Below are 25,772 nucleotides of genomic sequence, written 5' to 3'. Positions count from 1 at the left end.
AGTTGTTAGTCATTTCGGTGAAAGGAAATAAAATTTCAAGTTAAAAAGAAAGACAGAATGCTCCTCAACCGCGTTGCCTCTTGGAGCCGAAGGGGGCGGAGTGTTGACGCTTACTGTGCGGGCTAAAGTGTCAGCTGTCACCGCCGTTGTTTATTGCGGTGCCACGGAGCCCGTGCACGCCGTAAAAAATGCCAGGCTAGGTGAGTTTATAAACCTTTGGCCGGATAAAACAAAGGCACTCTCTACTCGGGAAGAAAGTTGTCTCCGCGGGTCGGGTGGATGCTAACAGTATTAGCCTTAGCATTAGCCTGCTAGCACAGATTTACTGCTGATGGTTTTCCCCCCCACTTTGATGACGCGGCGCTCGAGTTTTGGGGTAACTAAACACTTAAGTTATTGCCTGTCTGACAAACGTTTACTGTCATTTTTTCACATGGACATTAAGGAGTAAGTTTTCGCGAAGTGTTAGCGTGATGCTACCGTGTTGTTTTTGTATGTACACACTATAATCTGCAACTGTCAGAAGCTACAAGTTAGCAGGGTTAGAAAGGAAATGTTTACGTTTGACAATTTATTGCTTAACTTTTTGGGGGGGAGGTTCATACCTTTCCTGGTACACTGAAAGTAAATTGTCAAGTTAAAGCACTGTTATATCTCTCTTTCCATGACAGAAGCTGATAAAATAGCTCCATGTCTACACAACTTGAGACATTATGTCTGTCCTGCTCATTTCCTTCCTCGCAATCCTGTTTCTTGCCATTGTGTTGTCATGCATCATATTCCGGTAAGTGTTCTTCAGTTTAGGAGTATCCAACTACTGGCTGTCATGGTTGTGATTGTGATTTCCACTTCCCTTCTAAGATGGCTGGTCAACACTCTGGCAGTGCGACTCTTCCAGACAGCTCTGAATGCAGACTTGAAGATTAAATCAGTGGGACTGTTCTCAGTCCGAGGAGTCAGTATCCAGTTTCACCCGCTGCACACTGTGGTAAGTGGTACACTCGCTACGTGGGACATAACCGCTGCCACTCCCAGTACAGGGTACACCTGCACAATGTGGCCTAACAGTTATTCTTTCATGACAGGAAATTGACCGAATATGGATCTCAAGCAAACTGTTGAACAAGGATTTACCGTGAGTAAAAGTATTCTGCATTCTGACTGAACATATTTAATATGTTGTAGTTCTTTAGGGCGTACCCACATTTGGCCGATTGTTCGTTGTGAGTTATTGCTTGTCCACTTCAACGTCCACAATGTATTGTGTCTTAATATTAATGTGATTGCTCTTGTCAACAGTAAAGCACGATAACAGAATATAACTAAAAATAATAATTTTCTAAGAACTCATTCCTAATTTAACAGATTTGGTGTAGTCCGGAGTGTGTTCACCCCTTCATTTATTTTTTTAAGGAAATACCTGGCGTTGTGCGTGGGCGAGACGAGAGTTCGCTTCGATTTACAAGCGCCTCTCGGACCACTGATGAAAAGAACGAGTCATGGGAAGAAAATGGGAAAAGTTTCCATCAGTGCCACAACACTTCACTTCCTATCACAAGTATGTATCAGAATACAGTAGAAGCCATCCATTCATTTTTGAGTCAAAGGCAGGGTATGCCCTGACTGGTCGCCAGTCAATCGCAGGGCACCCATAATCAAACAAGCATTCACACCAAAGGCCAATTTGGAAACATCAGTCTCATGTTGTTCATGTAAGCAGTGCACGTCACTGGAGATGCATGTTGATTTACAGAAACTGCCCAAATAATAATAATAAAAATAAATAAACTAATGTCATCAGCAGGTTGCAACAGAGATAGCGCGAGCCTGGATGAATCGCAGAAGTTTAGAGAAATTCAAATTAAGTTTAAGCTTATAATGCATTTTGAGTTCATCTTGAAATCTCATCCAAAAGTGGAATATAACTTTTAATGAGTAGTATATGATACAAGTAGCTTGAAAAAGCAACTCACTTTCCACACCGGTCTCTGCAGCTACTGTCATTCCACATCAGCTCGGTCAACGTGATGGTCCTGAACATGGCGCTTTCCGAGTCGCTGTGGCACATGACCATCACGTGCATCACATTGCTGTTGGACCACCATAGTAAGAGGTAACTAATCACTTCCTGGTTACACAAATATGTTAAATTACCTTTTGAGAACAAACATGTCACTTCTTACAGGCTAGCGTGGGACTTCTCAGTTGGACAATTAAGCAGCAAAGTTCTCAAAAGCAGCCAGCTGGTGAGCTTCCCACTACTGACTGAAATCCAAGTCAGCGTGCCTAATGTGGTGTCCATTTTGCAGGACATTTGTCTGGCAGAGGTGGCGTTCAGCCTGCTGCTTTCAGGCGATGTGAGTCTGCCTGAGATGAGGCCTGGTTCGCTGTCGCTAAATGTCAGGACGCTGCTGGCCGAGCTACACGAGGGCCTCTTCCTCAGCCCCTTACTGGTACCAACAAAGACGACTCACGACTCGTCTGGTGAGCAAATGCAAGGTAAGTCATTAGTTATTCCACTAAACACACTAGGTTACTTCTTGTGAATAACTGGCGAGAGGAGCAATCATGTTCTAAGCATTACATTTTAATATTCATTTTGATGTCATTGTTTAGAGTGTTTGGACACTGAATTCATCCAAACGGAAGCTGTTGAACAATTCCACAGCATCATCCCGCAGAAGGCCAACGTGGAGTTTGACAACACAAATGTCACCTTGTCCATGCACAGTCAAAAAAGGTGAGTCATGCTTTGATTTTGTATTCCACAATCTGGTATTCTTGACTCTTACTCCACCCCCACTCTCCCCACTTGCGCAGACACCTGAACTGGACCTTGAAGTCCTTAAAGTTGTGCTACACTCGTGACCGTGAACAGCTTCCTCTGAAGAGCTTCACCCCCGAGCTGAGCTTTCCCCAGAGCAGCCTGGAGATCGTTCTGGAGGGTCAGTGCACATCTGGGCTTCACATGAAGTGCATAAAGAGCTACAACATTTCTTTATTTTTTTGGGCAGATGGACTTCTTCTGTCACAAAGCAGGCAAAGAATTGTCTGTGTAAACACACTCAAGACTTCCCTGCAGGCAAGGAAGCTTTTCTTTGTTGTGTGAGGAAAGCCTCGAAAGATTTCAAACTTGTTTTCTTTTGGTCGTAGGTCACATCCATAGATATTTCTGGCTCCTTCGCTGTCAACACTTGCATCGTCCATTATCGTCACCAGGAGTTCTCCCACTGGCTCAATCTTATGCCATGGGGACAGCTGATGCACAGGAAGGCGTCACGTCGAAAAAGGCAAGTGGAAATGAGGGCGGGGTGGAAATCTTTTCTGCAGTGATGATAATCCATCTTTTTTTTTGTCCTATCCACGTCCGCATCATTATGTCTATCGTGCGTAGTCCATTCGATTTTTTGCCCACCCTCCTCTTCCTCAGGCGCCTGCCCCATCTGGATGCGCCCGTGATGATCTCCTCCTCCGTTTCTAACCTCAACGTGTCTGTGCAGCTTGGAGACACCACGCCTTTTACCCTCGGCTTTCTCTCTGCCAGCGCAGGTAACATGCAACCTTAAAACTTGATGCTCAGTATAATTGAGAAAATAGATTTTTATTTGTTATAGAAGTATGCATTTTCTTCATCTTGCATTTAAATATATTATAAAAATTATTAGTTTTTTAGTTAGGTTTTATTTTTGTTTAATTGACCAATATCTGAACAATGTATGATAATCTACTGTATTAATTTATAACAATTAAATAAGACATTTGTATTTATTGTTTTTTACTGAAGAGATACTCTAGCAGAGTAAAACAATTCTTAAGTATGTTTTTATAGTATTGGTTTATTTTTCAAATTTAAAAAATAACTTATTTCACTGTTCTTATGTTATATTTATTGCGTACTGTGCACCATTCTAGACAAACATTCTGGCATCCTCACATTGATCTTGTTATTTCTACATTTTGTATGTGCAGAACTACAACATCTTCTGGACTTAAAGGTGGACCAAGATGGCCCAGAGTCCCGGAACGTGCACCAGCGGGCTTCATTAAACCTGGACAGTTTCTGGTGGCGGGTAGGCCAGGGCTCTCATATCCAGCAAGCCCCACATCCTCCCGGCAAACACGTGTGGGGTGAAGCGCTTATTCTCGACTCCCTTGAGCTTCAGGTAAGAAAAAATCAAGAAAATAGATCCCCAAATCCTGATGGATTTATTTGAGTGTTGAATTAAGCATAACTGTTCTGTCAATCAAGGGGAGCTGGAATCGAGCCAGCAGTGAGTTGCATGGCAGTACTCCGGTGTTGAGTGCGGAATCCAGACTGAAGGGACTCCAAGTAGAGCTGTCGGAGACCTGCGTGCTGTGTTTGTCTCGTCTGCTCTCCGTCATCTACACTCCTGAGGAAGTGAGGCTGTCAGAGGAGCCCTCACTGCCTCCTCCTACTGCCAACATGGGACAACCCTCTTCCTCGCCTCAGCTGTTCAAACTGGACTTCCATTTGGAGGATGTTAACATTTTCACAGTCTCGAATCTAGCAGGCAGGTTTGATTTAAACAGGCTTAAACCTGTATTGTCTTACGAATTAAGCCTGTTCACTGTCCATTTAGGAGCTCTGTCTTTGCGGATGGATGCCGTTGGAGTGATGAGCTCGGGCGAGAGCTCACAAGTGTCTCTGCAGGGTGTTTGCTTGTCCGCCATCAAGACGCTCGCGGAGAACACAGAGACATGCTGTCCCTGCTCTCAGATTGCCGAGCCCATTGTCAGGCTCACTGCCATGGCACTCTGCTACCACGTCAGCACCCACACACTGCAGGTAGACACATATCTTTCTTTTTTCCTTTCCTCTTGATTTATTATAGGGGGCAATGTGCATAAATTAACACTTGAATAACAAATTGTAAATGTACACAATTATAGTGAAATAGTATACATCGATAGTAACCCTGCCAGAAGGAACATGGCAATGTACCTGATATATATACTGGTAACAGGAAAACAAAATACAGACACTAAATGCAGAGACTATTTTTAAAAAGAGCAACATTGCACATGACATACACAGGAAATAGCAATGGCTTTATATTTTAAAAAGTGTTTTTCCCATCAGGTTCAGTGTGAGGATAATCTGGCCGTGGTATGGACGCCTCCAGACCACATGTTCTTATATCAACACATGACGGAAGCAGTGGATTGCTCACATATACTCTACGGTGAACGAGAAGATGTTAGCCTGATCAGACCAGACAAAGGTGATCAAAGAGGTCTGAGTGTGCTGCTAGAAATGGGCGCCGCTCGCGTGACAGCACACGTGGGCGAGCACAACCACATCCTCCTCCACACCGAAGCATTGTCCCTCTCAAAGCATGCTGGCTCAATGCATGCGCGCTCGTCCGCCCTGGCGTTTAACTTCGACGGCCATGATATCCTCTCCTTCAAAGGATTGGATATAGAGACGCACGGCGAGCTGCCGGAAATGCAGCTGCACAGGAACGGCTTCCCCTCCTTCACCATGTCTCACAACCGTGTCTGGGTTTTCACCTGCCCGCTCCTCTCTGTGGAGTTCCCCTACCAGTACAACTTCTCTGACACTTTTGACAAAGCTATCAGCATGCAGAAATGGTTAAAGACCTTGCACCGCCCAGCCAGCCCGCCCTCTTCCATACAGCTATGCCCGCCTCCAGACCTGGTCTTCAAAATCAGCCAGTTCTCCTTCGTCTTCCTCGATGACATCTTTGAGATCAAGCTGCGTGACAACTACGAGCTGATGAAGGACGAGAGCAAAGAGAGCGCTAAACGTCTGCAGCTGCTGGACAAGAAGGTGGCCGACTTACGCAAGCAGCACGGCGAGCTTCTGCCTGCTAGGAAGATAGAGGAGCTGTACAGCTCGCTGGAGAAGAAACACATCGAGATCTACATCCAGCGCTCACAGCGCCTCTACGCCAACACGCCCATGAGAAAGTCACTGCTAACGTGGACAGTGTCTGACCTGGAGCTGGTTGTCCTGGCTGACCAGTCACTTCACGGTCCGGAGCGGGTGAGAGAGCAGCTGAGAGACATCGACAGGATCAGCCCCTTCCCCAGAGAAGGGCTCCACTTGGTGGTCCAGTGGTGCCGTGCTGTCAAGTTCAAACTGGCCTCGTTTTTGGGTTAGTTTCCAGAGGTGGAAAAAATACTCACACTTGATACTTTAGAACAGTGTTTCTCAACCCTGGTCCTTGGGGCATCCAGCCTGTTTTCCATGTCTCCCTATTCCACACGCAGGTGAGGATCGTTATCAGGCTTCTCCAGAGCTCACTGATGAGATGTCATTGGAATCACCTGCGTGTGGAATAGGGATACACGGGAAAACAGGCTGGATAGTGGGCCTCGAGGACCAGGGTTGGGAAACACTGCTTTAGAAGTACAGACACTTTTGATAAAAAAAAAAAGATTGGTGAAAGTAGAAGTACTGATTTAGCTTTTGTACTCAAGTAAAAGTTAAAGTACAAACTGTGAAATCACTTGTTGACTTTACCGCTCTATACTTTACTTTTTTTTTTGTATTGTGTCAGTACAGAGATCTGCTTTCAAATGCAGAAGGTAAAAATAGTTTTCATATAATTACTCAACTAAAGGGTGAAAAATAAAACATCTACTTCAATATTATATTTTATTTTATATATTTAAATATTTTATATTATATATTTTAGTACCTACCATTGATATTTTCACAAAATCCCAACAGCTAACCACCCATTGTTTGCCTAGTTAACCTTGTTTCTGTCTATCTAGTGAGAATTCGTGACTACCCACGCTACCTGTTTGAGATACGTGACTGGTCGCTGTCAGGACGCCTGATTGGAACGGAGCAGGATGGGCAGGCCAGGGCTCGTCGGAAAGAAACGGTTCCACTTGGCATACCATGGGGAGATGTGACTGTGCACAGGAATATGCCACCCCTCAAGTTCTACTACGACTTCAAATGTAAGGTCATGTGGCTTCACAATGTCTCCCATATTGGGGGTAGCTTGATCGAAGTACACGCATGCCGACACTTGGGCCAAATTTCTGTGTTTTTCCTGCTAAGAGATTATCCTGTGTCGTTGGTTGTTAAGAGGTTAAGAGTCATTATCATGAGGTTTGAGGTGTGTTCTCGACTATTGCATGGTGTGGTAAGATGTTTGAAATCACTGTGTGCGTACCCCGCTTTACAGACGACTCCATCTGCTGTTTACTTACTGCTGTGTCTCTGCAGCCAACATTTGCCTCTACACCATCGTCTGGGGGCCGTGTTGGGACCCGGCGTGGACCCTGATCGGCCAGTCGGTTGACCTGCTCACCAAAGTGACGGCGGACCCCTCGCCTCTGCTCACCTGGTGGGACAAAAGTCGCCTCTTACTACATGGACACTGGGTTATGGACATTGACCAGGCCAATCTGCATCAGCTTGCCACTGAGGTAAAACTAAACAATATGATAATCACTGTTGAATAACCAATTTTTTTTTAGGTGTCTATGGGTGGTCAATGCTGCTGTTTTAATTAGATAATGAGTCCAAATGAACTCAGCAGTTAACTTTTAAATGTCAGTGTTTGAACAGTCACATCTATGAACAGAGGTAATTAGGATAATGAATGAATGTTTTTTTTGCATGATGGGGAAAAAGAGAGGTGTCTGTTCGCGGGAAGTTAACATCGGACCCGACTCCTAACTGAAACATGGCATCTTTTAGAAGAGGGGCCATTATTTAAAGAAATGCAGTAATTCCCTCTTGTTATGATGTGTGTCAAATTGGCCCATTTCAAAGTGGAGAAAAAAAAGCAGTGTTTACTTTAGTTGAAACATATTAAGAAGAACACGATTATTTCACATGTTTATATAAATCTTAATAATTTGCATTGATTTTAAGGTGGTGGTGTGTCAGTTTGACCCAGAACAGACGTGGTGTCTCATGTTTTATATAAGTTTCACCTGCATTGTTTATGAAAAATGAGTGAATTATCGTCATCGAAGCATGATCTTTGTGTGGTAAAGAACACAATAGCTCCAAATTTGGATTGAAATTGTTATTAATGGAATTGTTAATAATAATAATTATGTTTCTGACACTTAGATAATGGGTCAGATTAACCCAGTAACATTATTGCTGTTTACTAAGAAAAACAACAGGATGTTTATAATAATGTTTTAATATAAGAACTGCATTGGTACAGGACCCTTACAACACTACAGAGAACTTGCACTGGGAATGGAGCAAGCTCAACTTTGACTGGAACCCTGGCCAATTTGTTTTTAAAGGAGATTTGAATGTCAACGTCAGGACGGCATCAAAGTGAGTATTTGTAGATTGAGTCAATCTCAAATAAGAGTCGACATATCATGGACTTTTTTCCCCCTTCATTTAAAACAGTTCCCAAGTGTCTTATTGCAATCTCTCTAACATTCTTTCTTAAAAAATATGCAAAGGCTAATGAAATATCGTCACGCTGGTTCAAATCACTGGGTTTTTGCTCAAAGCACAGTGCTAAAGCATTCCAACGAATGGGAGGGCTATTCAGCGTTGCCAGCGGAACCACTTTGGCACCATATTTAGCAACGTTGACGCTATATTTAATGTCTTTTTATGCCATATTAAGCTACTTTATCTCCCCCTTAAAGTGAGAAAAAAAAACATAAACACAATAAATCTTGCCACTTTTTGTGGCGTTATTGGAGACTCTTGAGACTCACTTAGGAGTTATTTACCTCACAACATCTGTAGTGCTAATGAAACCACCTCTCTTTGGATGACTTAATCATACACCATCCATAAAGACTTGATTGTATTAATTTACAGTAGTGGTGAGTGCAATAGCACTTCGTCATCAGTCCACCAAATTAGTGTGGCGGATCCATGTATGTGGGTCATGCAGCAGACACATCTCCAAAGATAAATAACAACCACCACCTTGCTGACAACTTGCCTAACATTTTAGTGTATGTATGCTGGATATAAGAAGCGTACGTGCATGCGTGTGTGAGTGAGAATCTTTCATTATGAATGTGAACTCTCCACTTGGGTTCACTGTACTTCATTTAACTTTCTTGTCTCCATCTTAGGTATGACGACATCTGCTTTCTGCACCTTCCTAATTTGTGTATGACCCTCGACATGCAGTGGCTCTGCCACGGCAACCCTCATGATCACCATGCCGTCGCATTCTGCTCAACCGAGAATGTTGCGAGTGTAACCTCAGGACAGCCTCACGACTCCTACAGAGCGTTTCGCTCTGAGAATCTCAACCTGTCTATCACCATGGACCTTAACCAGCAATGTGGTCATGGTGAGAGTGTATGTGCATGTGTGTGAGTGCCACATTAAAACCAACAAAAACAATTTGCTTTTTGCTCCTCTTTTTCAGAATCCTCCCAGCCGAGAATCTTGCTGTACAGTAGCACTCTGCGCTGGATGCAGAACTTCTGGGCCACATGGACCAATGTGTCTCGGCCCATATGCAGAGGGAAGCTTTTTCACAGCCTCAGGCCCGTGCGTAAGAAGCTGGGTCAGCATTACAAGCAGATGTCCTACACGGCCGCCTTCCCACAACTACAAGTACGTATAGCAGCTGTAGCCTGTCCTCATTGCATTATACACGCAGTCATTTAAAGGCGACATGTAATGGAGAATTTACATTTTAAATGTTTGCATACAGATATTTGAGTACCCACTCAACAGCTGTGAAATTAAGTTCAGCTGATGTGTTTTGTTTTGTTTTGTTTCGTTTCAAACACAAGCAAAAAATTGAGAAACACTTTATGGGCAGTCAACTCGACTCAATTATCAACAAGCAGCAGTCCTGCAAAACTGTGAATTCAAGCTGTTTAGGGCCTCTCCCAGTTGTTAATGTAATATTAAATATAAAACAAATATGTTTTGTATTTAAAACAACCACACAATGTTTCCTTTTGCTAGTTTAATGCTAACACACAATGCAAAACGCCATAGCCAGGCTAACGAATATCATCGATAGTCACGGTGTTATAACCCTGTAAGTAGACAGACTAGACTAGACTAGATTAGTTGTGAAAGTTTTCTTTGTTTAAGTCTTCATGACTATTATCAACCAGAAAGAGTTGCAAAAAATTAATCATGATGCACACAATATATATATTTTTACATTCAATTTAATTATGCCATTTCTATGTTTTATTAATTAAGTATTTTCCTTATTGGAAAACATATTACAAATGTTTTTGTTGTTTTTTTGGGGTGATTAGCTGGGATGGACTAATGGCATTTTCATTCAATGGGAAAAAAGCGATGAGGGGATTTTGAGTTGAGCTTGGTCACGGCATGTATGAATCTTGTACCAGTATTTCAAGGCACAACTCTATTTCCAATAAGGTGTCCATAATTGAGCGGTTCTGAATTTTGCTAAATTAAGACATAACATTGGGGATAATTTACATAATGCTGGCACCTCACTCTCTACCCATGACTGAGCGTGGGTGTCAAGTGTGCTCTAATTGTTTGGGGTGTACTGTATTGTGTCATGTAACATTGTATTCAGACTCCAGGAAATAATGTTTCCTTTAAAGAAAACAGTGTTTACTTTTGCTGTCCTTGTCAATTGATTCTTTTTCTCTGCATTTGTGTGTCCTTCAGGTCCACTATTGGGCATCCTTTGCCCAGCAAAGGGGTATCCAAGTGGAGGGTAACAAAGGCCACGTCTTCACTCGAGGGGCTCAGAGACTAATTCCGCAGGGTATTTTTGTATTTCACTTTTAATTGAATATGAATGTTTTATTCATTTTTGATTTAATACCAAAAATCTTGTGTTTTTTTAAACATGCATGTCTGCTCAAACAGCTGGCACTGTGATGAGGAGGCTGATCTCCGAATGGAACGTGACTCAGATGGTGAGTGAGCTGTCGCAGGTGACCGTGCACCTGATGGCTTCCACGTGGGACGAGACTGCCGACCACCAGATCAACGCGCAGGTGAACAAGACCCACCTGCTCAGCCTGTCCTCCCTGAGCTACCAGCGACAGAGCAACCGTGTGGAAGAGGTGATGCTGTACATCTACAAACATCCATATGTTGTGATGTTTTGTCTAATGTGTTGTTTGTTCTTGACAGGAAGTGAACCCAAAGGATGAGACCAACGCTACGTATACTCACAAGCTGCGCTTGGTTGACCTGCGCGCCTCCTGGACCACCACTAACAGGAACATAGCATTCGGGCTTTATGACGGTTATAAGAAGGCCTCAGTCCTGAAGAGAAATCTCTCCACGGAGGCACTGAAGGGCCTGCGCATTGACACACAGCTACAGGCCAAGAAGCTCAAGCGTTCGCCTTCTAACTACTCGCCCACCACCGCCCCCACCACACCTGTTGTGGCCACACTAAGTCGAGGCGAGAAAAGTCCACATGAGGGTGAGTACTGCGCTTTTGCTCATTTAAAAAGATCAGGGCGTACATTGCACTAAAATGCCTAGGGTGGGGAAAATACACAGGCACACGTGTATGTGTCATATCATTACGTGATTGCTCTTTTCATAATAATAATAATAATCCACATCGTTAGGGAAAGTTGCAGTTATTCTTCTCTCGTTGCTCCTTTTTCCTGCAGGAACATCAATGCTACAGAAGCTGATTGAGGAAACAGACAAGTTTGTGGTGTTTTCCGAAGAGGACTCAGGCGTCAGTGACCAGCTGTGCGGCATCGCAGCCTGTCAGACTGATGACGCCTACAACCGAAACTGGTTTATTGAGTTGGTCAACTGTCAGGTAAACTACCTTCATAAACCACGCTGAAGGCCTGATTCACTAAGATTCCAAATAGCGGGTGCTAAATTTCATGTTTACTCAAACAGATTGTATGTACTGTGGATGGATGTGTTGTGTGTAATAGCAAAAAAATTTTTTTTTATGTAAGATCCTAAATAGCAGGTGCTAAATTGCATGTCCACTCACCTTAACAGATAGTACACACTGTTTGCAACAGGTGTCAAAGTGGTGGAGACAGCCTTACTTAATAAGCTTTTGCACTTTAGGTAGATTTGATGGTTTTCACCATGGAACATTTGGGTGTGCATCGCAAACGCAAAATGTAGTTTGAAGTGATGGCACTTAAAGTGTGAATGGTAGACAAATGTGGTTCTGAGTTACAGAAAAGAAATCATCCACGGCGACACATTTAACATAATTTTTGTTTCTGGCATTTCAAAGTTATTTACATACACTGCTTCTCATTTTGCTTCCGCACATGCTTGCTTACACCCGTCTTTCCCGGAATGTGAAAAATGAACTGTGCTGCAATTTGCCCGTTTAGCAGACACAATGCTGGGTACGCCCAGTTGGTAGATCTACCTCCACATCTGTTTGGTAAACAATCAAGTTTGTGCATGTGCAAACCTTTAGTAAATCAGGCCCTGAATAGATTAGCCACGATTTATTTAAGTGGCTTAACATTCTTACTCCACATGCAGATGATGCTGCGTGGTACAGAGACGGTCGGCTGTGTGCTGGTGTCTGCGGCCAAGGCCCAACTGCTGCAGTGTGAGCACCATCCGGCCTGGTACAACGACACCCTGAAGCAGAAGACCACCTGGACCTGCCTGCTGGATGGCATGCAGTACTTCGCCACCATGGAGCCAAACCCCTCAGAGCAGGAGGACAGACAGCTGTGGCTGGAGGTGGGCTAAACTCTTACTAGGAGACATAGGAAGTCAGCCATTTTGACTAGAAGCTTCAAAGGGTGACGATTCCTTGAGGTTTTGTCAGAATCCTGCCAAATTTAAACATCTGGTTAGATTTTCATCTTTCCGCCTGAAGATCTCTGGTCAACTATTTACGTATGTCTATTCCGCCATTTCCTGAGCTGAATGAAATTCTATTCGGATTCTGCCTTTTTATTCTGATTGAAGTGTTTATATGCCGTATTTTCATTCAGTTCGGTCATTCAGTTTCATTCTAATCAGAATACAATGCTGCATGTAAACCTGGTTATTGTGACTTTCCGTTCAGGTGAAAAACATTGAGGAGCATCGGCAGAGGAATCTTGATTCTGTGCTGGAGCTGATGGAGAGTGGCCAGGCCGTGGGTGGAATGGTTAGCACCACCACAGGTATGACTGATAACACATATACACACACACACACACATTATTACACTTTTCTCACAAAGCTGTTAGAGAAAAGGAAGTTATGCAAAAACTACTGGAACATTTTAGTTCACCTGTAAATCTGCTATAGTGCATTTTAGGTTCTTCATGAAATTTAATCTGAATGCTGAATATCCTGAGCTGTTTGTGAGTAGTCAACCAACAAGATGCAAGACTTTTGTATATGCTCACAGACTGGAACCAGCCGGCGCAGGTGAACGAGGCCCAACAGGTCCAGCGCATCATCTCCCGCTGCAGCTGCCGAATGCACTACATCAGTTACAGTCACGACATCGACCCGGAGCTCGCCACACAGATTAAACCACCCGATCTGAGAAACCACCACGAGAAAGAAGACCTGCTGAAGAAACAGGCCGGTATGTGTGGTTCACATTTTTAGAGTCTGCATTTTTTGCATCAATTTGCTCATGATCGTACTCCTTTCCCAGGGGCTGTGGACACATTCACACTGATTCACCACGACCTGGAGATATCCACCAATCCTGTTCAGTACGCCATGATCCTGGACATTGTCAACAACCTCTTGCTCCACGTGGAGCCCAGACGCAAGGTGGGGAAATGCGCAAGAAGCTGCTTCTAGCTAAGATTTTTTTTGTTTTTCTGATTGTATCTTTTTGCCTTCTGTCGATATTCCACATGCAGGAGCACAGCGAGAAGAAGCAGCGTGTTCGCTTCCAGCTGGAGATCTCCAGTAACCCCGAGGAACAGCGCAGCAGCATCCTGCATCTCCAGGAGGCAGTTAGGCAACACCTGGCCCAGATTAGACGCCTGGAAAAGCAGATTTACTCCAACATCAGGGTGGGTTCGGAAGTTGGCCTTGCACTTTGCAAGGATGCTTATTTTTTTGATAATTATAACTATGCTTATAATGTCATTATATTTTAGTTTTATATTTTTCACTTCAATTTTTAAAACTGCTTCAGTCGGAAATATACGTTTTAGTAAAACGACTATGTATTGAGTTTCAATTGGAAAAAAGCAAAGATTCAGTTGTCCAAATATAAATGTTTATAATTTTGGTTAAGATTAGGAATTTGTGGTAAAATTACCATTTTTGTCACTAGTAACACACAACATTTTTTTATGTTGTTGACAATAAAAAATTATGTCATTAAGTAAAGTCAAATGAGAATTCTAAGGATATTCATTCCTCTAAGACAGGGGTGGCCCTTATCCAGCCTGTTTTTCACCTCTAACGCACCTGATTCATGATCAGGATCGTTATCAGGCTTCTGCAAAGCTTGCTGATGAGCTGATCATTAGATTCAGCTGCGCTGAAGGAAGGAGACATGGAAAACAGGCTTGATAGGGGCTCTCGAGGACAGAACTTGGCCACCCCTGCTCTAACCTCACCCCTGTCCTATCCTTTCTTCGTTGGTCACCGACTCATAGACACAAACTGAGGAGCTGAGTATTGAAGAGCTGAACGAAATAAACACGCAGCTGCAGAACCAACTCAACCAGGAGAAAAATGACATGCAGATGAAAAGCGAGGAGCTCAACATCCTCATCAGGTCCTCACCACATCTGCACCGATTCAGTGTTCATTGGTCTAAATCAGAGGCGGGCAAAGTATGACACGTGAGCCACACCTGCTTAATCTCATTCCTTCGCAGGTGCTTTAAGGACTTCCAACTGCAACGGGCCAACAAGCTGGAGCTGCGCAAACCGCCGGAGGACGTGAGCGTGGTGAGGAGGACGGAGATCTACTTTGCTCAGGCGCGCTGGTGTCTGACTGAAGAGGATGGCCAATTGGGCATTGCTGAGCTGGAGTTGCAGAGGTTTATGTACAGCAAGGTGAGGGACAACAAGGGCTGAGCCTTAAAATGGCAGCCTTTGATTTTTTTTTTCACGAAAATGCAGTTTCTAATTTTTTTCCAGCGCATAACTCAGGTCAAAAGTTCCCAACTTGATGATTAATCGCAGCTTTTGCAATTTATGTGCAGTGCTGGTTTTTCATCTGGGCTTCTGGAATTAACTCATTCTCTCCCCACACAGCTCAACAAGTCTGATGACACAGCAGAGCATCTGTTAGAGTTGGGCTGGTTCACCATGAACAACCTGCTGCCCAATGCAGCCTACAAGGTAACATCTCTCAAGTCCACTAAATATATAAGCAATGGTTCTCAAATTGGGCTCCCCAGACTATGCAAGCTGCAGCCTTGGGTCTTTGTAATTAATTATGTTGTCATTTATAAAAGTATGTATTATTATAAGCCTAAAGTCCTGTCCCCCCCCCCCTGTAACAAAAGGCATATTTTTTCAAGTAGTTTCTTATTTACGAATTAAATCTGTAATATTCCAGAATAAGTTTGATATTTTTTTTCCATTCCAATTCTTAAAACATAGCTTCATTATTAACCATCTAAGATTGCTTCTTTTTTCCAGAAAAAAATGTATTGGTTCTTGTAAAGGAAACTTTTTAAAATATAACATTACAACTTAAAAAAAAAAAAAAAAAAGGCAGCTTTTTAATTCAATAGGTAAAATTATGAGGGGGCTCCTTGGAAACATTTCTTCCCTATACAGTAAGTGATACCTTAAACCAAAAAGTTTGAAAACTTTTGTATTGTATAACCAGAGTAATTTACTTGGTACTTGGAAAATACGACATGTTTTATATTGTCTTCATATTCTGTGCCTGGTTTCCAACATGCAGCGCTTGAGGGTATGTATGCACACAGCTGTTAGTCTGTGTTGATGCCATCTTGTTTATCCACGTCATTTGCCCGCTGGTGCTGCATGCATGAACATCATCATTAAGTCTGACTCATTGCAATGTTTGTTAAGAGCGTACTCCCGCGCGGCCATTTGTGAAGTCTTTGTTTATTTCGACTGTGAAAGGTAGCTGGCATCATGAATAACTACAGAGATAAGAGATGCACTTATTCATGAAATGTACATAGACCCACACACGTGTTAAATTCTGTTATGCAAGGTGGAGGTTAGCCTGACAAACGGCAGCAGGCATGATCACATGAATCATATCTTCCATTTCATGTGCCAAAGCATGTCGTGGACTTTGACAGATTATTTGTGTGTGTTTTTTTTAATTTATTTTGTTGTTTATTTATATTGTGCAAGTGGCATTTATCATGAATAAATGTTGAGAGAGCGATTACATTTTTCATGTTGATACCTATGTTTGGACTTATTAGTTTCTCTGAACTAATTATTTTATTTATTTATTTATTTATTTTGTAGAGCTCAGTATTGTTCCTTCGGCAATTTTACCGATTTAACATGTCATCATCATTGCTCTCTCTTTTTTATTTTGTATAACTATTTCTAGTTATTGTATTGGTTGTCATTAATCAGGCCGCATGCATGTGCCAGGGTGTGAGCTTTTATTATGACTATAGATCATTTCTTGTCATTATGTTTGTTTCTATTGTGCAAGGTTACAATTATCCTAAATAACTGGCAAGAACAACATTGAGGATTAGTTTGAGTCATTGTATTCAAATTATGCAAGGTGCCCGATATCAGGAATAACTGATTATAGTAATAATGCATCAGGGCACTCATACTGGCCAAATGTACTAGACTGTAAATGTCAAGTTTTATGGACGGTTAGACTAAGGGATGGAGTATTAGTAATTTTTTTCCCCCCTCATCATTGGCACGTCTTGCAATAGGTGGTGCTTCGTCCTCAGAGTGCCTGTCAATCAGGACGCCAGTTCGCCTTGCGCATTTTCAGCAAGGTCCGCCCCCCAGTGGGAGGGATCTCTGTCAAGGAGCACTTTGAGGTAAAGAAAATCACAAATGACCTCATCATTGTTTTGTCTAGAGGTCCTCACTCCCCACACTGCCAATGAAAAATGCTCCCATCTTTTCAGGTAAACGTAGTGCCTCTCACCATCCAGCTCATGTACCACTTCTTCAAGAGGATGATGGGATTCTTTTTCCCGGGGAGAAATGTGGAGGAAGAGGAGGTGACTGACGAAGAGGACAAATTCCGACTTGTCACCACAGGTATGTTTTTCCATTTGTTGCTTGTCTATTTTGTGTTTTCACATAGACAACAAAGAAGGCGGATTCCACCGAGAAAACCACAACTGTAGTCTGTATCCACTCATTCCGGTACTCAAGATAAAACAGAAAGATTAGCCCAGCCAGAATGCACGTATGCCTAAAATCAGCCCTCGGGTAACAAGAGTTTGAAAAAATAAAATGTAAACAAATTACACATAAAAAATGACATTTTGTTTTCATTTAGTAACAAGATAATCGTGATATGAAATTTGTGTTCATTAATTTGTTTTATCTCCACCCTCCACATGGCAGGTATTCCCGTTAAGACTCGTCAGTCTTCCGAGGACACCATGGGTGCGATGGGCCCCAGTAAAGGCGTCGCCCAGGGGATGAACCGCAGCGCCGGTGTCAGGAGGTCGTTCAGGAAACCTCTTGAGGTATTAATACTTGTAATTGACCATCTTCGGATTAACCACAAAAGATTGTAATGGTGCTCTGTCTTCTTTTCCTCACCAGCATCCTGTTGATGACATTGACAAGATGAAGGAGCGTGCGGCCATGAACAACTCCTTCATTTACATCAAGATTCCTCAAGTGCCACTCTGCGTCAGCTATAAGGTAGCTAGTCATGGCTAGACAAAATAAGAGGTTTGGAGCTGATCGATTGCATCAAAGTGATTGATTAAATGATTGGATCTCTAAGTGACTGAGGCAAATTGGTTGCAATACTTTTTTCAACCAGCAGAGGCACTGATGATGATTCAGTCTCAACTAGTTTGTGACTTAAAGAACATGTCAGCTGTAGGAAGTTGAACTATTATATTCATTCATTTATATTTTTTAAATAAATAGCTCAATAATTTTAAATGTGTCATTTTGAATCTGTTGTATAGATTTCAATTAGTATATTTATAACAACATTTATTTACATTAATAAAACAATATAAGGCTATTCTAATGCATAGATAGATGGTAAATAGAGAATTTAAAAAAAAAATGTTTGTTTGTTTTTGTAGTCCATATAAAGAAATTTATTGGGGGGGTGCACGAATCATGTCGCGTTTTGGGGGAAAATTTATTTTACAAAAAAAAAACTACAAGAGCAGTAGAGCTCATGATTATGGAACGGGGTTTCATAATCGTGTTGTTGTTTAAAGTGACAAACCTTAACTAGAGTCCCGCATCACATTGTGGCTAAAGGTTGAAAATCCTGGTCGTTTATTGCATCTTTTGGTGCTGTAAATAGTAAATCCTTGTTGTGGTGGATGTAGTGGCAATAATGCACCAAAAGTATCGCCAAACGCCAAAAGAAAGTAGAAAAGGAATAAGAAGAAGAATTATAAGAAGTTGTTAGTAGTCATGACAACTAATGTGTGATGTATCGCTATCTTAGCATGTGGCTTCCGCCACAGCAAGGTTTTACTATTTACAGCACTAAAAGGCTCAATAACTAACCAGTATTCTACCCTTGGCCACAATGTGATGCATGATTCTAGTTGAGGTAAATCATTTTAAATAAACAAGAAAATCTTTCCTGTAGTTAGACGTGGAAGTTTCAAATCTATCTGGTACTCTTAGCTGCCGTCAACATGATTAGGGAACAGCGATTTGGGGTTTGAGTATAAACTCAATACATTTAATTGCACATTTGATCAACCGAGGAAAATTTCACAGATTGCCCACCCCTAGTTGTTAGCCTTGACAGTTTATGCCCCCTGTCACTTGAAGGATCCCTGTTTAAAGAACATTCCAAACAAAGCATGAGTGAGCTTGTATGTATGTACGCATGTAACTGATGATCTTCCTCAGGGAGAAAAAAGCAGCGTGGACTGGAAGGACTTCAACCTTGTGCTGCCATGCTTGGAGTACCACAACAACACCTGGACGTGGTTGGACTTCGCCATGGCCGTGAAGAGAGACAGTCGCAAGGCTCTAGTTGCACAAGTACGGAACCGGCAAAATTAATAAATAAGAGCATACAATCATAGCAGTCTAGATCCAGATTCATACAAAGTCCTTTTGTTGAGGAAAAAAAAACAGTCCATATCACAAAGTGCTACTAGAGTGAGTTCCTAAGCTTTTCAATGTGCCGTGATTTTCACTTCCTCTGTGTCAGATGATCAAGGAGAAGCTGCGCCTGAAGCCGGCCGGCGGTGGCTCCGACCCGCGCGGGAAGACGTTGGATGGGAAGGCGGACTCGGGCCTGCAGCAGCAGCAGGAGGAGGACGAAAAGGCTCGGCTGCTCATTGGCCTCAGCGCCTCCGACAAGAACTCGGGCAAAAAGAGTATCTTTAGCCGGCGCAAGTGAGTCACTGTCGTCAGGGCCAAGCCCAAAAAAAAAAAAAAGTCTTTCTTTGATGTTGTATCACGTGATCCTGCTGAACTTCACATTGAAGTGGGCAAAAAGCAAAGCCCTCGGGTGCCTGTTGATTAGGAATATGACCAAACGCTAACTAAGCATCGCCACTGCATTTCAGCCAATGAGTACAATTGCTTGTCAACTCTTTGTGAGCGTTTCCTGCTGGTTCGGGAACACGCGACATGAGAACCTCGCCTATGTCGTCTGCTGTAAGAATTCCATTAATACTCAAAAATATTATGTGACTGTTTTATATTAACGGATGCATCTCAATAAATTAGTAGCGTTTCCTCAACCGTTGAGCCAAGGTACACACTTTACGTAAGAAAAATATCTAGCACACCACCAAACACTGTACAGTATACTGTAGTGCCTTGAAATACAAGCTGTCTGACTACCCACTTTTTATTTAATTCCACTAACGTACAGCAAAAACATAGCTGGAAATAGCTAACTAATGCAAGCGCAAAACACAATTAGCCTTCCGATTGACTCATTACCGCCACCAACTATTGTCCACTGCAGGGAAACCAATGCGACGCTACTGTATGTTCAATTGGAAAAAAATCATAGCAGTAGATTACGGTATACTGAAATTAACGATATTATGTGGCAATAATGGAAAAGCTAATTATTTCCCACAGCACATACTTCATTATTCAAATCACACTGATGTGCTACGGCATAATGGTTGGGAATCACTGATTTAGAACATGCTGAAAAACTTGATTTATTTCCGTTTTCATTTCAAAAAGTGGAACTTGAATATTATACAGATTCACTACACACACACACACAGTATATGTACTTTTCATAGTTATAGCTGGCAGCACAGTGTTTTAATAGTTGGCACATCTGTCTCTAAATTCTGAGGGTTGGTGTTTGTGGAGTTTGTGTGTGTGGGTTTTCATTTGGTTCTCTGGCTTCCTCCCACATTCTAAAATCATGCAGGTTAGGTTCATTGAAGACTCTTCTAAATTTTCCAGAGTTGTGAATGGTCAGTTGCCTTTTTGTGCCCTGTGATTGGCTGGCGACTAATTGAGTGTGTACTCCAGCTCACCTATGACCCTAATAACTGCTATAGAAAATGGATAGGTAGAAATTATTTCATGAATATTTACTGTATACGAGTTTCCCTTTTTGAATTGAATATGCAGGGGTTCACTGTATGGGTTAGATGCCATGGACTGCCGGGTTTTACACATCAGCGCCGTTTCCGGCCACTGCTGGCCACGTTCCAACACTCGCACCCCCACCCATGCGTCCCCCAACCGCGCGCTCCTGCTCATCAGTGGGGGGGGGGCGTCTCAGCTATCTGAAATGCTTCGGACACTGAGACAGACACTACACACTCGCAGCCTCGTACCCATCAACGGGAACGCGCAACCAAGGGGCACAAAGGCGGAAGCGCAAGTACTGGGACGCGGCCCACACGTCGCAAACCGGAAATGGAAACAAAGTTGAAATCCCGGAAGTCGGAAGTTCCGCCTCCTCCGTGGCATATAGTCCATTGTAATTTATTGAGGTGCAGACTGCTTTTTAAAAACTTTTTTATATAATAAAGTGAATTGAATAAAGTCTTGTTTTTTGATGTTTATATTTACTCCCCTTCAAAACTATTGAAAATAAGGGTGTTCCAGTCAGGGTTTTATACTGCCAAATCCAATACTGGTTATCCATGAGAGAGATCATGGATTAGCTGCCCATATTTCAATTTTTAAATTACATTATTTTTTTAATCTATCAAACATTGTATCCCTTTTATTAAACAAAAAACTTGAGTGACAGCAAAAGACCTAGTTTCATAAGTTTCAGTCCTTGTTTTTCCACCTAGAGGTATCTGTGGTTTTTATTAAAAAACAAAAGTGAGTTGTAACTAAACCCTTCTTGGAAATTGGTTAAATAGCTTTCCAGTGGTCCTGTTAACTAACCAATCAAACAATGTATTCAATTCAATCAAGCAACCATTTTCACAAATATGGAAATACAGAGATGTCAGCATGCTTTACTGAAGCATTCTTTATTAGCAAAAGTAAGAAAATGTCAAAAGTCAGGATAGTGGTGGGTGATGCCATAAATAAACAAATGCAATTGGATGTGAGATGGATAGATGGTAGAGCGAGCTGTGTGCACACTCAGTTTGGTCCAAAATAGTCCACCATGCCGTTCCCTTTGCGGCCGTCGAAGAAAAAGAAGTTGCGATGTGGAGCGTCTCTCTGGGACAGGGCCTGGACAACGACAAGAAACACACTTGAGAGTTAGAGTTCACAAGTTAGTGTTACGACTAGTTTGGGGTTAGTTCAGGTTTGTTAAACTCTTAGGGTTCAGCCTAGTTTCAGACTCTGGCTTGTTCGGCAGTCAGGGTAGATTTAGGGTCACAGTTAGTTAGTTTAGCATACCAGACCTGTGTGCACTGTCATGTGCTTACCTTAACAATTTCTTGTCCGAGCACACCTCCCACAACTGCGCACACTGGAGACATCTCTGAGAAGCAGAAACTGCAGACAGCACACGGTAAGTACCAACACATTGGACGCCGTGGCCTCTGCCTCACCGGTGAGTACATTACCTGATAAAGTCGTCGTTAAGTAAGTCGCCCACCGTCAAGCTCTCCAGGACGTCCCGGCGGATCTGACGTAACAGCTGGCTGTCCTCTGCAAAGCATTGTGGGTCGGGATCTCGGCCTTTGTCCGTGCGGAACTTCAGCAGCACTAAAAAAAAAACATTATTTAAATGAAATATCTACATACAGTGAAGTTTCATACTTTTCGAAACAAAAATATCAGATGTCTTATGTAACTACATAAAACAGGAAAGGGTAAATACCGTGAAGCAGGAAGTAGTCGACAGGCGTGCGCTTGAGGGCGGCTTTGGCCTTGTCGCTGGTCCAGTCCACCTCTAGAGCCTCCTTCAGCCTGCAGAACTTGGACGTCTGGTTGAAACAATGTCATTATCACACACTTGGTGAATTAATATAAATTTGATACATTTGCAAATAAAAATGTATCTTTTTACAGTTTACTGCACAAAAACATGAACATCGTGCTGGTTAAAGTCATATTTTTAAGATTAGCAGAAAAATTTGGTTTCACTAACAAAAACAATGATTGAGAATGAGATATTTTTAAGATTAACAGAATAGAAGAATACATGTAATGTGCTGGTTGTAGAATGAGAAAAGATTAGCAGAATATTTTCGAGTTTGACAAAAATCAATATTAGAGGGAAAGAATATTTTTTGTGTTTAAAACAAAGTCATGCTAATGTTTTTTACGTTTTAAAACAAGTCACATTGTCATTAAAAATACTATTTGGGTTATATTAACATTATTAAAAAATATATATATATTTTAAATATCAATGCTGTTAGATTTACTGTTTTTAATTAACATTTATATGATTTTTTCTTACAAAGATTTCACCATCTTACTACTTTTAGTGACTATGTAACAAAATACTGTACATTGCATAGAAGGGGTGGATTTTTTTTTTTTTTCCAAGTACGTGGTCTGCTCTAACCTTTTTCACCATGGTGGTCTCATTGGGATCCACTTTGAGCTTCTTTGCCTCAGGACCATCATTGGAGTCTCCCGCGGACTTCTTCACCACTTTGGGTTTCTCCCTGAACAACAAAACGGAGCCCATAGTAAGAGTGGACGTGACTTGGCGCCGAGTGCTTTTTACTCTTAATTTGCGTTCAAACTCACTCCACATAGTTGTGCTCAGGTCCGAGGTTGCAGAACATGTAACCGTAGTAACCGTGGACGTCGCCACAGAAGACCAGGATGTTGTGCTGCGAGCACAGCTGGTCAACACGCACCATCACGTCTTTGGAACAGCATATCAGACAAACCTGAGGGCAAAAAAAAAAAAAGGTTAAGATTCCAATAGCACAATTCTTCTAGTCATGAATGACACGTATTGCCAAGGTTCCTAATAAAATAAAAAATACATGGTCTCTATCTTTCACTTACCACATGATTTTTGCAACATATCCTCTGCAATAAATTGTGTTTAATGCAAACCCAACTACTTAACGCGCACTCACCGCATTGAACTGCAGGAAGAAACTGTCGGGTTTGTCTTCTATTCTGTCCGTGTCGGCGATCACCTCCACCATAGGGTTGAGTTTCTGAGCGCGCTCCAGGGACGCTTCTGCCCGATTCTGGCCCTGCGCGGTCACCGGGACCAGGAACTGAGCGCGACATGACTCCTCCGTCACCTGGTAAGACAAACATCATCGCTTAATATTACATTTGTGAAATAAGCGTTATGAAGCAAAATCCAGCCATTTGTATCCATTTCAGGGGGTGGCCATTTTGCCACTTGCTGTCGACTGAAAATGACATCATAGCTGCTCAGGTCTCAGGTAACAACCAATCACAGCTCAGCTTTAGAAAACAGGTGAGCAAAGTGGCAAACTCATTAACTCATATTCCACTAAAGCAATTTTAACCAGAATATCATATTTAGACCAGTGGGGCTCCATAGAACATACTACTGTACTGTCAAAAAAAATGGGGGGTCAAATTACCGTTTGAGTGTATTTGTCCTTTCCATCCACTCGTTAGAAATTATTAATTCATCCATTTAAATTGATATTTTAAATGTTGTGTTATCATAATTCATTACATTTCCTGTTCCATGGACATCATTACACCATTTGTCTTAGCCATCACAAAAACGCAAAATACACTATTGATACTCACTTTAATTAAGTCTTACAAAACATGCTTATCTGCCTCAGTTTTAATTAACACTTGGGCCTACAATTAGACAACATCTGCACTACAAGATTTACTACATTCAACATAGATTTGCAATAGGCGCCACGCAGTGGGCATAATTACCACTGTTTACTTGTACTGTGTTCATTATAATACTGTAAGTGTTGAAAATACTGTGATTTTTTTTTAAGTCTGGTAGTTTACCTTCTCGTGATCTAGCAAGGTGAGCCCTTTCACTCCAGCTAAGATTAAGTTCTTGGCCACCTCTGCCCCCAGACCACCTAAACCTGCCAGTAGAACCCGGGACCCACGTAGTCTGCAAGCAAATTGTACATGAATGACATTAGCTGCATAATAATTCATGGAAATGTGCAATAAAGCGACAAATGACGAAAATTCTCTGAGACGACTAGCATTAGCATGACAAGCTAACCAACCTCTTCTGGGCATCCAACCCCCAAAGCCGGATCTGGCGGTCGTATTGAGCCGCCTCTTCCTCGGTGATGACCGGGTCTTCCTTTTCGATCATATCGATCATGTCAGACTTCTTGGGATGGGGGAAAGTGACACCGCTTTAAAAGTGATCGTTCTACACCGCCAATTGTTTCAAAAGCCGCGATGGTCTCGTTGAATGGCCGCAGAATGATGACGTCAGGAGAAAAATACACAGGTCTTTTCGTTTCTTTTTCTTTTCTTCTTCCTCAAATAACGTTATTTCTACATTGGGCTCCTTGCGAAAGCAATCCACCACACAAAAAATACTAATTATATAGATAGATGTTTAAATGTACATTTAAAATTTAAGGCGATTCGGCGACTCCCAGGAGCTATTGTGGGTGCATTTTGCCCTGATGTGAGACTTACGACCATTTTGAAGTACAGTATTTCTTCAGAAAAGATCAAATTAAAATCAGAAATTAAAAATCAGAATAATCTTTATTGGCTAATTATGCAAAACAAACTAGGAATTTGTCTCCGTAATATGAACTACACTAGTACTGCATTGAAGGAACAAAGTCTCGACACATAAGTAGAGTCTTTACGTAATGTAAGGTACCATTTGTGCTGTATTAGCGATCAGTGACAGCTGTGCAGATGATGCAGTCCTTTAGCAATTTAAAGTGTCTTCTAGTGCTGTGAAACTAAAATAATCGATACATTGATGTGCAAAATTGGAAAACATTTTCAAGGTACGTGCCACTATAAAATGTTGTGTCATAGTTCTATCTGGGGGAAGGAGCTGGAAGAGGTAGTGTCCCACGGGTGGCTACTTAAATACTCGTTTTTCGTTTTTGTTTATAAAGCGTTAAAAAAAAATCACCCGTTGGGCTTTGGGTAAAGACAAAACTGGGAGCATTAATCGAAATTTAGGAGAAGTACATCATGAATGTAGTAGCCTATAATGATGCTCTGTCTGACATTATACCTTGATAGAATAGTGCAGTTTCTTAAAGTGTGGCACACGTAGCACTAGTGGTCCGCGGAAGAATAAGGATTTAATACAAATACAATTTGTATTTAAAAATAAATAAAAAACACACTAAAAAACAATGCAAACAAATGTCTACTAG

The 25,772-nt window shown here is 42.0% G+C and overlaps 2 protein-coding genes across 4 annotated transcripts; one reads left to right on the top strand and one right to left on the bottom strand.

Annotated features, from left to right (window-relative positions):
- The first annotated feature begins 80 nt into the window (after positions 1–80).
- On the top strand, positions 81–21,051 carry LOC144052153 (bridge-like lipid transfer protein family member 2). Of its 3 annotated transcripts, none has more exons than XM_077566007.1 (40): positions 81–200; positions 672–784; positions 862–988; positions 1,086–1,135; positions 1,414–1,558; positions 1,995–2,113; positions 2,186–2,246; positions 2,310–2,499; positions 2,617–2,740; positions 2,821–2,945; positions 3,015–3,082; positions 3,154–3,290; positions 3,431–3,549; positions 3,970–4,163; positions 4,250–4,532; positions 4,602–4,807; positions 5,102–6,140; positions 6,766–6,957; positions 7,229–7,431; positions 8,187–8,305; positions 9,073–9,296; positions 9,375–9,565; positions 10,619–10,718; positions 10,823–11,022; positions 11,093–11,390; positions 11,587–11,744; positions 12,446–12,652; positions 12,984–13,083; positions 13,314–13,496; positions 13,569–13,690; positions 13,783–13,938; positions 14,533–14,654; positions 14,757–14,937; positions 15,139–15,225; positions 16,779–16,889; positions 16,980–17,115; positions 17,428–17,552; positions 17,632–17,733; positions 18,925–19,059; positions 19,232–21,051. In XM_077566007.1, exons 2-40 carry the CDS (start codon positions 714–716, stop codon positions 19,421–19,423), a joined length of 6,702 nt encoding a protein of 2,233 aa, XP_077422133.1. In that variant the 5' UTR covers positions 81–200; positions 672–713; the 3' UTR covers positions 19,424–21,051. The 3 variants fall into 3 exon arrangements, with proteins under 3 accessions (XP_077422133.1, XP_077422132.1, XP_077422134.1); XM_077566006.1 differs by having other exon boundaries at positions 3,395–3,549; XM_077566008.1 differs by lacking the exons at positions 81–200; positions 672–784; positions 862–988; ... (1 more) ...; positions 1,414–1,558; positions 1,995–2,113 and having other exon boundaries at positions 2,617–2,739; positions 2,819–2,945; positions 3,395–3,549.
- Positions 21,052–21,469: 418 nt separating this feature from the next.
- On the bottom strand, positions 21,470–25,720 carry sae1 (SUMO1 activating enzyme subunit 1). Its single transcript, XM_077565637.1, has 9 exons — positions 24,639–25,720; positions 24,406–24,517; positions 23,523–23,696; positions 23,182–23,327; positions 22,994–23,096; positions 22,301–22,406; positions 22,044–22,185; positions 21,903–21,972; positions 21,470–21,702 (listed from the first exon to the last, which is right to left on the bottom strand). The coding sequence occupies exons 1-9, from the start codon at positions 24,737–24,739 to the stop codon at positions 21,610–21,612; spliced, it is 1,047 nt and encodes a 348-aa protein (XP_077421763.1). The 5' UTR covers positions 24,740–25,720; the 3' UTR covers positions 21,470–21,609.
- Between the last annotated feature and the right edge of the window lie 52 nt (positions 25,721–25,772).

The sequence above is a fragment of the Vanacampus margaritifer genome, chromosome 5 (genome assembly GCF_051991255.1).
Source record: "Vanacampus margaritifer isolate UIUO_Vmar chromosome 5, RoL_Vmar_1.0, whole genome shotgun sequence".
Classification (NCBI taxonomy): Eukaryota; Metazoa; Chordata; class Actinopteri; order Syngnathiformes; family Syngnathidae; genus Vanacampus; species Vanacampus margaritifer.
The sequence above is the reverse complement of the archived record's forward strand: the minus strand, read 5'-3'. Positions and strand labels throughout refer to the sequence as shown.